The 12,867-nt window shown below is 37.6% G+C and overlaps 1 protein-coding gene across 2 annotated transcripts in view; it reads right to left on the bottom strand.

Moving 5' to 3' along the window:
- The window catches only part of TDP2 (tyrosyl-DNA phosphodiesterase 2), a 276,571-nt gene that overhangs the window by 256,821 nt on the left and 6,883 nt on the right, over positions 1 to 12,867 (bottom strand). Inside the window, exons 6-7 of one of the 2 annotated variants that reach the window (XR_008200168.1) lie at positions 12,174 to 12,344; positions 9,705 to 10,351 (exon numbers count right to left, since the gene is read on the bottom strand). Coding sequence is in view for 1 of the 2 variants with exons in the window: in XM_052649239.1 (XP_052505199.1) it covers positions 10,070 to 10,351; positions 12,174 to 12,344 (453 nt within the window). In the remaining variant the exon portion in view is untranslated. Of the gene's footprint in view, positions 1 to 9,314; positions 10,352 to 12,173; positions 12,345 to 12,867 lie in introns of those variants that run through there. The other variant, XM_052649239.1, reaches the window with a different exon arrangement.

Below are 12,867 nucleotides of genomic sequence, written 5' to 3' on the forward strand. Positions count from 1 at the left end.
GAGGACTACCCAGGAATTTACTGGCAACAGAGATAATGCCTTACAATTACAGTATAAAATGATTTCCTAATAGGCGATCAAGCAGAATTAAGGGAAACATGATCCAGCACTGGTTGTTAAACACAGGATGGGCATTCATGTGGAATGGCGAGTGAACAGATTCTGTGATGCTCCAAAGGGTAGACCAGGCAATAAATAGGAGGGAAAACAAGCCGAAAAAAAAGAGAAAAGTCAAATCACTCTTTTAACAATGTTTTAAGAATCAGATTATTAAGGAGACAGTGAAGAGAATAACACAAGATGTTTCCTCATCATTAGACACATCAAATTAGTGAAAGAAATATCAGCACAAGGGTTAATACAACTAGGCTGGTGAAGATCAGCAAAGTTCTTTGAAGCAACAGCATCTCTGTATAAAGCAGACAAATACCCAGATAGAGCACTAATTAGAGAGATCCCATTTCTAGGCATGGCCAGAAGCATTAAAATATGCAAAAAGACTCAAAATGTGAAGAGAATCTATTAAAATACAATAAGAAAACTCTACTGGGAGAGATAACAGGAGATACAAATACTGGGGGAGGAAAACCTTGTATAATCTGGAAAGACAAAAGACATTAAAGATAATAATACTGTTAACAAAGAAACAAAAAATGAACTAAAACTCAACAGATGGCTTTAAAGTACTTAGCAAAATTCATTTGCAAAGAAACAAACAGGCAAAAGGATATTTGGGGAATAAAAGAAGAGGTCATGGTAGATTCTAAAACTCATTATAAATCAAAACTCATCTATTAAAATATATGTGCTAAAATGACTTTTTATTAGGGCTTCCTCTATAATGGGGCTTCCCTTCCAGTGGTAAAGAATATTCCTGTCAGTGCAGAAGACACAAGAGACTTGGGTTCAATCCTTGGTCGGCAAGATCCCCTGGAGGAGGAAATGGCAACCCACTCCAGTATTCTTGCCTGGGAAATTCCATGGATAGAGGAGCCTGGCGGGCTACAGTCTGTGCGGTCACAACAAGTCAGACACGACTAAGTATGCATGCACCACTCACTACTACTCTATAACAAACTAGGAGTAACAAAACAGTGGGATGGGAATCACTATTTAAGAAGTGCCAGCATGATAATGAATATATGTTTCCAACAAGAAGGAAAATGTACTTGAATGTTCAAAAGACAAACGAAAAACTTAACGGGAATAGTTTTTAAAAAGAAAAAGAAGGAAGGAAAAATACAATATTAGTTCCAAACGCAGGGACAAAATTAATTTAGATTAATTAAGGAATTAGATATTATCAAAGACTAATGCAGCAGGAAAGTAGCTGAACATCTATTGACATTATAAAATATTATGAGGAGCCTCACAAACACCACTGCAGACTAGAAGAACTAATGCATCCTAGGAATAGGGGCTAGAGGAAACCAGAGGCATGCCATGACAAGACTGAAAGAAAACAGAGGAAGGTGGCCAAGATGTACCTCTCTCTGGGGACTTCCCTTTCACAACCTGGTACAATACCAATTTATAAATTCTATTTCCACGCTAAGTGGACCATACATATACGTAACAACAACAAAACATTTATTAACACAAAGCTAAGTGCCGAGGCAGAAGCAAAGCAAAAGTCTGTTTAGAGGGACAGTCCTGGATACGAAGCACATAGAACTCCACCAGAAAAGCAACTTCCACTGAAAATGAACCACCGTAATAACAAGAGTAATACACCTTAGGGAACAAACCAGTACAAAGGAGAGGTGGCAGATGTTAACAGATGAGAGCAAGAAACAGAAGTAAAAAGTGTACCTAAGAGACACTACAGAGTAAGTATGTTTGAAGTGGTAAAGCAGATTAAAGTGAAAAGAGGAGACAAAAATTAAAAGACACAATCAGAAGTTGTATAATTAAAGTCACTGGAGTCATGTCAATGTATGGCAGAAGCCACTACAATATTGTAAAGTAATTAGCCACCAATTAAAATAAATTAATTTTAAAAAACTCAATGAAATGAAATGGAAGCTCTAACTGAAGAAATAAGCTGAAACGCAATTCAAAGAAATAAGCTGAAAATGCAAAGGACAGAATAAAGTCCTGGAGTAAAAAAAAAAAAAAAAGGGCCCAATATACATCTTCTGATGACTCCAAAAGGAAAGAATAAAAAGAATTGGGAGGGTTAAATAGCTATATTCCAAAACAAAATAAAATTTTTAAAAAAAGAATTGGGAAGAAACAAAATGTAAAGAGAAAACAGCCAAGAAGGTTCTGGAATCAATGAAAGACAGAAATCTTCATATCCTGGAAGTACAAGAAGTTTTGAGCAGGTTGAAAATAGTTCTATTTCTATTCTCCCTGAAACAAAACTGCAGAACTGGAAAGACAGAGATTAAATCTTGTGAAACGATCACCATCACCATCCCCAGAATTTGCCATCATTCCAAATGGAAACTTTGTGCCCATTAAATCATAACATTAGCCACTTGTGGCAGTTTCCAGTAATCACTATTCTAGTTTCTATATGTATGAATTTCACTCTTCTAGATATTTCAAATAAGTGGAATCATACAATATTGTCCTTTTGTATCTGGTTTACACCACGTAGCATATCTTCAAGATTTATCCATATTGTAGCTCATGTTACAATTTCCTTCCTTTTCCAGACCAAATAATATTCCATTGTATGTAAGGATCACATTTTGATTATCCATTTATCCACTAATGGACATGACACTGAAGATTCTGAAGCAGAAGTGTGACATGTTCATATATCTGCTTTAGAGTAACCCTAGGAGGGGACTGAAGGATCTATTTGTGAACCAAGAGAAGACTTTGTTTCAAGACAGTGAGAATGGTAAGAGGTCTCGTAAGATGAGATCAGAAAAAGTTTCTCCAGATTTGGGAGGAGCAGTTGCTACACAGGAGTAGTTAGGAAATTCTGATACAGAGTGAAGACTAGTTAACTAGCAGCATAATCCTAAACACGTATGTGTTGGGAAAGAAGTCTTTCCCACAGGATAATAAAATGTTGAGCATTTGGCACCTAGAATTTGGACGTCTTGTAGTTTTAAGATAAGGAGGCTGAAGACACTGAATTAACAAAATATTTCAACCTCCTGCTAAGTAGAAATACGATGAGAGAGATAGTAAAGACAGCAGTTTTATTGAAGATAAGTCATCTTAAGAAAGGGTTACTGAAGACATTTTCAAGAAAGAAAACTATGTTATATTGACCAGAAGACATCCTACTCTTTATTTTAATGAGGGGGACAGAAAACAAGTGGTAAAATATGCTGATAATCACAACCTTAGAATAACAGGCTCTTTATCCTAGAGAGGAGTAAGCCGTACTTCCCCATCACATGAAAAAACATACCACACACACTAACACTTTAGATTTGTAGGTGGGGACTTCCCTGGTGGTGTAGGGAATGTGGTCCCCGGCATTGCCTCTGAATGCAGGGGACCTGGGTTCTATCCCTGGTTAGGGCACTGGATCCCACATGCCGCAACTGGGAGCTTGCATGCAACTTAGACTCAGTGCAGCCAAACAAATATTTGAAAAAATAAAATTTGTAGGTGGCGAAATTGAGTTAATTTACCCTCCACACTTAATAATTTTTTAAATTATAGCACAGAAGAAAACTAACTTTGAAAATTTATTTTGAAATTGAAATTATCCTGTCTCTAGCTACATTGCTTAAATTAAACAGATGTTTCCTAGAATCCCTTGCTTTTATGAACTTAAGGAAAAGAATGCACAGCAGGCTAGACATAATACCACTTTCCAACAGGTAACATATTCTACCAATGTTATTTGGAAGGGGTTACAGTCAAACATCGTATCTTTAATCTATCTGTGTGTCATTTAAGAAGACTTATTTTGAAACCACCACCTATGGTTAAAAGACTCTGCCAAATGATGCAAAAATAGATGCTATTTTGGTCCAACCATATTTACTGCTTAACAGAAATAAAGCTTCTCACTATGGAATTCACATGAATAGTGTCTAAAAATACACATTTAAAAAAATAAATAGAGCAATAATTCACCAATTACTCCAGGCCCATTACAGTGAAGCTCCTTCCTTATGGTATCAAATATAATTACCTAGAATTGACATGCCTTTAAGATTGTGATTATATTTATTATTGTTGTTGTAAAGATGCTACAAAGAAATATTTATGCATTTCTGATGATTTGATATTACAAATTAGAACAAGTTTTGGTCATAATAAAATATTTCTATTTTTAGTGCCAAATTATTCTGAAGACATAGAAAATATTTTTTGAAAAGAAAATTTATGTTGAGAACAATAATAACAACTAACTTTTACTGAAGTGGGCTTCCCTTGTGCCTTAACTGTAAAGAATCTGCCTGCAATGCGCAAGACCTGGGTTCGATCCCTGGGTTGGGAAGATCCCTTGGAGAAGGGAAAGGCTACCCACTCCAGTATTCTGGCCTGGAGAATTCCATGGACTACACAGTTGCAAATAGTCGGACTCAGCTGAGAGACTTTGACTTTCACCTTTTACTGAAGTGTTACTGCATGCCTGGCAATGAGTAAAGAGCTCTTATATGTATTGCTTTAATTCATTCTTATAGGAATTCCATTAGGTTGTTCCTATTATTATCCCTATTTTACAGATGAAAAAATTGAGTCTAAGAGGAAGTTAGGAATTTGTCAAATGTGACACAGCCACTAAGTGGAAGAGCAATGACCAAACCCAGGCCATCTGACCTGGCAATTTACATCACTGCCCCAGAAATAGTCATGCTTGATTCTACAAATTTATTTAAAGAAAATGTATCTTCTCTGTTTGGCTAGAAAAAATAAAGAAAATTTAACAGCATATCCATTCTTTTACAATTAAAAATTACTGAAGCTCTCTTTTGAGTATTTTCATTGCATAGTGAGTTCGGCTGAATTATTTTTGTTATTCTGAAAGGAAATTAATTTCCTAAATTAGCACCTTAGATGGCAAAGGTGTGATGAATCTATCACCTGAGGTCCTAAAAAAGTCTTGATATATATTTGTATTTCTCTTTTTCAAATTTTTCAAATTCAAAGAGGAATTCAGCTTTCCATATGAAACAAAAGTCTACAGCTGAACTGATATTTCCAGTTTCTCTTGTCTATATGAAAAATCATCTATAATAATAAGCACAAGATAAAATTTTACATTTGGCATAATTTCAGGAGTCTCCATGATTGTGGTCTTCTTGTAATGAACAATTTGAAACATCTGGACAATGAACATACATTTCAGGAATAAAGAAATAAACACTAACACTCCCCTCACAATTTCCTGCTCTTTTGAGGGGGTTGTCTGAAATTGACATTTTCTATTATTATCAAAGATATCATTCAATTTTTCTATTTAAGTCCTGGAAAAACACTAACATTTAACCCACAAACAAAAATGTTTAGATGAGAAATCTAGCAATAAAAATGGATGAGTGTGTATATCATATTCTTTTCTCACTCCATATACTTAAGAGAATGAATGATGGAAAGAATAATGACTTTCACAAACGAAGTTTATGCTCTTGATTAATAATGTAGTGATGAATATCCACTCTGTGGAGGAAGTTCAAAGGGAAGGAGGAAAAAGCCATGAAAGGTTTTTAGCTTCAAATTATGGTTAAGATACACAGACAAAATGAATTTAGCAAATGATAGTAACGATCACATAAATAATACCAAACGAAGTTTAAAGAAAACCGCTTCTACAGGGCTAAGAAATGCAATTCACGAGACTGGGAAAAGATGCAAATTTTCTCGACTCCACCCTACTAAGAAACAATCACTCGGTGCAGCAATCAAGAATAAGCCCTTTCCTAGATGGCCAGAAGAACCTTAAGAAACTCACCTCCTAACTCAGGGCGTCTTGATTTTATTTTTCTTTGGCATAACCTGCCTACTTGCTGCCCTCTCTTCCCATTACTCGGCCAGAGGGTTGGGAAGGGGGTATTTTATCGAGGCGCTGCTGGCTAGGAGAGACTCTTGCCCAAACCGGAGACGGCATGAGGCTACCGCTGCGCTCGTACCTCCAGCAGTGACAGCGACTGTGGTCACCGCTTCTCTGCGCGAGGCCAGCCAGTCCCGCCGGGATTGGCACGGGTCTAGCCAAGATGCAACCAGGAAGGCCCCCGCCCGCCCCTCGCTGCAGCTTCTGCTGGAGCTGGGATAGCGGGCGCCCGTGATTCAGCGCCTTTCTGCTGCGTGGTTACCACGGCGACGCGCGCGCACGCGCACCCGTGCCCCCAGGGATGGAAAGGCAGCAGTCTTTACCCAGCTCTAGGCTCCCAGCTCGTGCTCTAAAGATGGGTACGCAAGCCACCCAGACTCCCACCACATAGGGGACCAAGCAGAAGGCTTTCGGGCAGCAGGGTGGCCTGCATTGCTCCACCTTTCCTTCACCAACCCCTCAGGCCACCTTGGTCCTAAACAGCCTGAGAGGATAAGTACCTCTTCCAAATGCCCGGGCCAGGTTCAAGGGAGGCGTGAGCACAGTACTTGGGTCAAAGACCCTTTGCAAATGCCTCCCCCAAAGCAAAGTCACCCCAGACGCACACGTCCTGCTCCTCCAGCGGGAGCCTCTTTAGGCTTCCCGCGAATTTTGAGCACGTGTTGCTTTCTAAAACGAGGAAACCGGTGTTAGGAAGTATTGCATTATGGGAAGGTGATCATTGCAACAATAGAACTCCTATGAAAGATTCTCCCTTGCATTTATAGTTTCTTTGTAAGAAAGATGCACACATCGAGGTATGGTAATATAGGACCGAAAACGAAGCCAGGGCACTGCTGAGGCCTTCCTTGTACATTCCCATGACTATTAAGTTTAGAGCAGTGCTACTGGAAGCAATGACTTTGGGAGAACTATTTCCTGTTAATTTTGCTTCTGGGTTAATCTGTACCTGTCCTCCCAGCCTGATCAACTATTTCCACTCTCAGTCCTGAGTAGTTTTTGATGAACAATCAATCCCCTTCTAGGCTATGCCCTGGGTATGGCTGGGCCTTGAATGAGTTACTTGCTAAACCTTTCTTGTCAATTATAAAATAGAGATGGTAATAGCATTTGTATAAGATGATTGTGGGGATATGAGGAGTGCACAAAGAACAAAAACTATTCAGGACTGAAAGAGTGGAAACACCAGTTGATCACACTGGGAGGACAGGTACAGATTAACCCAGAAGTGAAATTAACAGGAAATATTTCTCCCAAAGTCATGCAATAGCTGTAAAATGACATAACAACCTCCTCTTAGAATGACTGCTTTCCTACCAGCCAACCCCCTTTTCTTCACTATTTCTGTTAGTAACTAGTGATACCCCATTGCTGAATTCTCCTTCCCTCATGACAGCGCCCAATTCATAGTTAATCCCTGCTTCTCCCAACATGGCTCTGAAAAAGAGTAACCCAACAGGACCGATCTCTGATTCCAAGACCCTCCTTCAGAGGAAACCCAAACCTTACAAGACACTCCGTCCTTTCTCTTCTTACAGTGGCATTCCATTGTACCCCCCGAGTGCCCTTTCTCCCCACATCAAGAAATCTGATGTATTCAGACAATAAGGCTATTCCCAGGAGTCTCTAACTAAAAACTAAGTAATGGGTTTAAAAATTTTTTTTACATATATATATATATATATATATGCTTACATATACATGCAAGTTTAGCCTAGACTTTTAAACTCAGAGTCATTACAATGAGTATCTATTTTCACATATGTAATACATATAATCGGGGAACTTCCCCGGTGGCTCAGACGGTAAAGCATCTGCCTGCAATGCGGGAGACCTGGGTTCAATCCCTGGGTCAGGAAGATCCCCTAGAGAAGGAAATGGCAACCCACTCTGGTACTCTTGCCTGGAAAATCCCATGGATGGAGGAGCCTGGTAGGCTACAGTCCATGGGGTCGCAAAGGGTCGGACACGACTGAGCAACTTCACTTCACAATACATATAGTATCTATTTTCATACTGAATTGTGAAAATATTAGCTGCCTCTGTAAGACACAAATGAGAGGCCACTATCATTTCTCTTTAGCATTTATTGTGCTCCTGCTACATGCCAGACACTATCATAAATACTAAAGATAAAATGATGTACTTTTAGTACAGCTTTCCAGACTTTATCTGATCTTTATATGCTGTTGGTTGGGACATCTGTTCTTACGAAACTGCACAATAAAAGACAAGGACGAACATTTTTTTGAAGGTGGGACAAACAGGTCTAGCATGATTCAAGTACTTTCCATATCAGTGACAAAGATGCTGCTTACCACATTGATATATAAGATTCTGAGTTGGAATTTCAACAAGACCGGAAATAAGGTACACGAAGCTACTATACTGAGAAAACCTGAGATTCAAAGTAAAAACTCAAACTCAAACAGGGGCCCTGTAATAACCTAGGAGGGTGGGAATGGGCAGGAGGTGGGAGGGAGATTCAAGAGAGAGGGGACGTATGTACACCTATGGTTAATTCATGTTGTTGTACAACAGAAATCAAACCAATACTGTAAACCAATCATCAATTAAAAATAAACATTAAAAAAAAGGTACTGAGTAGTAGTGTCTTTATTCTTGCATTAAGAACTATTGCCTATGGAAAGCAGATGAAAAGTAGCTTTATTGTTTTTATTAACTTCTAACTTGTTTTTTAGATTTTGTCACTATAAGCAGTAAATGGGAAGGTATTTAACTTGGATGTTGAGTCATATTAAGGAAATGATACTCCTTTCCAGTTTTTAAAACAATTTAGTAATTATTTAATCGAACACATAGTATTACATTTTTTTTTATATGTAGCCTGTCACTTATCCAGATTTTTTTTTGGTAATATGAACTGTGGTAGAGTTATTCTAACTCTTCTTTCAAGTGAATAAGCAGTTTGTGCCCCAAACATCCTTTTCCCACAAAAAATGAACTATTGCTTCCATAATATATGCTAAAATTTTAGCATTAATTCTCATTTTCTTAAACAATTAACATATACACCTCTTTTCTATTGTGACAAACCATATGTACACATTCAGTTTGTCTTTTTAAAGGTGTTTTGGATCTTAATTTTGACACTCCTGATGAAAACAAGGTTCTGCCACTTATTCCAATTATTTACCACCAGTTTTCCTTTCTGTATATTGAGGAAGTCAATTCCTGGTAACTCTTGGCAGAGTGAGAAGTAATGAAAAAGCTGCTTTCTTCCACACAAAGGTGAAGCTGCAGTAGCTGTGGAGCCAGAAATAGGAAGCAGGGAATGACTTCAATTCCATCACGAGCACAAAAGCATGTTAACACAGACTACAAACAAGCAAAAGTCTTTATTTAGAGTATACCCTCTTATGGGGAAAAAAAAAATGTTTCCTTAAAGCACACGTAGAAGTGTTCCTTATTCACCTCCTGAGAAAAATTCAGTTTTACAAGCAGTAAAACTAAATGTCTATTTCTCTTTACACATTTTTCCCTTAGAAAAAAAGCCCAATGCCTCTGGAAAACTGGCTTTAATCATTATCAACCCTAACTTTGCCTCTGTTCAGTGACATAACTACAAACTCAAGTTTGACAAAAAATCTGATGGGACGATAACTATCAGATTATCTGGATTTATGAAACAGTATTAAAAGATCCAATCCCAAGGACTCTGTAACCTTTTTTTTTTGAAGACTTACTTAAAATATAACTATTTTGGTACCTGATTTAAAAAATAAATCTAATATAAAGGCTAGTCCACAGACAAAATGTGGCGCTGCTTGAAATCCAGCCAGCAGCTATGAGCACTATTAAAAGCTCTGGTAGCCATTGTGACCTTGCATTAAGAGGCCTCATGTTTTCAACGCAGGTATGCTTTAGCTGAAATGAACATTAAGATTTAGTTCTGAAATCTGAGGACACAATCCACAAAACAAAATCACAGTAGTTTTTCCTTCTGTTACAATGATCCAGTTTATAATTCCTCCTGGGTAAACTACCTTTCCAGAACAAATAGAAATTTAATTGAAATTATAATCACAGAACAAAATCACTTCAAACATTTAAAACTAGTATTTGAAAAGCAGTTCACAATATTATATCTAAGTTGCACAGAAGACCCCAGTGATCACTGGGAAATCTACCACAGTCCAGTTTTTCCAGCCCAAGCAGGTCCAAACTTTGGGGAATAATGTGGCCACCTTCTGCTGCGGCTCTAAAAAATATTCGATCAAAACGAAGCTTACAAGTAGCAGCTATTCCAAGATTAGAGTTCATTTGTGTATCCCATGTATACTGGCAATGCTTAGGTTTGCCCAAAAACTCCCAGACATCCAAAATGTTGTTGGGTAAACCACCACATTTGGTAACCTGAAAAGAAAAAGAAAGAACTCTTTTCAGTCTTTTTTCCCTTAAATTAAAAAGGTCTTTACCATGACTGCATCTAAGTACAGTTTGTCCAGTCAGAATGCCACAGATTATTTGTTGATGCACAAATGCAAAACCGGGTACAACTAGATATTTTATACAAGTATTTTACTGCATGATAGTAAGTAGGCAATGTAAAGATATCAAGAGAGCCAGAGAGGTCTGAAATTTGCCCTTTCTCTTCTAACATAAATAGATCCCTAATTGTGGGTATCAGATAAAACCCAGAAGACTGACAACCCATGGCCTCAGTTATTGTTATTAGCAGTTTATAAAAAATGAACATAAGTGTAGAGAAGGCAAAACTGTTACTCTAAGCTATTTAGACGTAACCTAAATTTAGACGTATACCATTTTATATGATCTAATAATGTCAAATAGCTGCAGTTTTATTTGAAATTTACTAACATTTACTTTTCCTCCCATTCACTTTAGGATTTAAAAGAAACTTTTCTTGTGGTAAAGTATACATAAAATGTATGACATTAACATTACAGTTCTATGGCATAGGGTTCCAATTTCTCCACATTTCTGCCAACACTTGTTATTTTTTTAAAAAACAATAGTCATGCTAATGTCTGTGAAGTGGTATCTCATCTTGGTTTTGATTTGCATTTTTCTCATGACCAATGATATTAAACATCTTTTCAAGTACTTATTGGCCATTTGTATGTCTTCTTTGCAGAAATATCTTAATCGTTTGCCTTTTTAACTTTTTATTTTGTATTGGGATATGGCTGATTAACAATGTGATAGTTTCGGGTGAACAGAGACAGGATTCAGCCATACATATACATGTATCCATGTTCCCCCAAACTTGCCTCCCATCCAGGCTACCACATAACAGAGTAGAATTCCATGTGTATTTTACCCATTTTTTAATGAGGTTTTTTTTCTTGAACTGTAGGAGGTCTTTGTATATTTTGAATATCACTCACTCATCAGATATATGACTTGGAAATATTTTCTACCATTCCATGGATTGCCTTTCACTCCACTGATAATATCCCTTAATGCACAAAAGTTAATTTTGATTAAGTCTACCTTACCTATTTTTTCTTTTGTTCTCTGTGCTTTTGGTAGCATATCTAAGAAATCACTGCCAAATCCAATGTCATGAAGGTTAAAAAAAATAAAGGTTGAAAAAAGAAAATCTCAGTAGGAAGAGTTAGGGAAAAGTAGGCTGGTCAAATCTTTGTTCTTCTCACCCTGCAACTAGAGAAACTGAAAATAAAGCGACCTTTGCTAAACTCTTCTAATATTATTTTCTCTACACCCCTTTTTAATCAACATATATTGTTTTGTGTTGTCCTTTTCATATGCAATATATATATATATATTTCACTAATAACGTAACAGCGTCTTCTGCCTCTGCTTTCCCTGTGCAAGGCAAGTAGTACAGTCTAAATAATTATTCACTGAACTGCATCTGCAAGGCCACTTACAAATAATGAACAAATGAAGGTCCTAGTTTTAATAGCTTTAGTCAAAAGAAACCTAGGGGACTTCCTTGGTAGTCCAGTGGCTAAGACTCTGCGCTTCCAATGCAGGAGGCCCCTAAGTGATCCCTGGTCAGGGAACTAGATCCCACATGCCTCAACTAAGAGTTCGCATGCTGCAGCTAAAGACCCCACATGCCACAATGAAGATTCAGTGTAGCCATGAACAAAATTTAAAAAAAAAAACACCAAAAACACAAGAAAATCTAAATGAATTTCCACAGCAACAAACTGCCCATAAACACTGAACTGACTTCATCACTCACTTCTTGATCCCTGAGATTTGTATCTCCAGCAAATATAACTGTAGCTGATCCTGGAGCCTCTTGCATTTTCTCTAAAACCATTTTCAACTGATTCATCCGTTCCTTAGCATGCCCTCTGGTGCTTTCCAAATGAGAAGTCATAAGGCAAAGTTCATTTCCTGACACACTCACCTGCAACAGGATAAATAAATGATGAGAGCTGGGAAAATGATCCACTGTTAACACTGAACTTTGTTAGCAGAATCAGTAATTATTCAATTGATTGGTTACATAGTAATATTTATTAAAGTGAAACTGTATCATCAGCAATGAGCTTATCTCTAAAAGGTCAAAGAAGACTCCCAAAGAATACTGAGCAAGTACCCACTAATACTTCCAAGACCTAACCCCAATGTCCGCTCCACTGTGAGCCCTTTCCCGATGTCCCAGGTCTCAGTGGCTCCCTCTTCTATCCTCCTACAGCACGCTGTAGACTGTTCATAAGGTCCCGCAGATTAAATTGCAGCCCCATTACCTCTCTCCTACAAAGCTGTTCAATCACTTCAAAGCAAAGAAGGCTCTTTTGTTTTCTACTATAGTAGTGAGAGCCTGACACATAGCTAATTTCAAATAATGTCAGTTAAATGATCAATGAATGAATGAGAATCACATACCGTTTGCAATGAAGATACCAACATGTAAGATCTGTCAATAT

This window comes from Budorcas taxicolor, chromosome 11 (genome assembly GCF_023091745.1).
Source record: "Budorcas taxicolor isolate Tak-1 chromosome 11, Takin1.1, whole genome shotgun sequence".
Taxonomy (NCBI): domain Eukaryota; kingdom Metazoa; phylum Chordata; class Mammalia; order Artiodactyla; family Bovidae; genus Budorcas; species Budorcas taxicolor.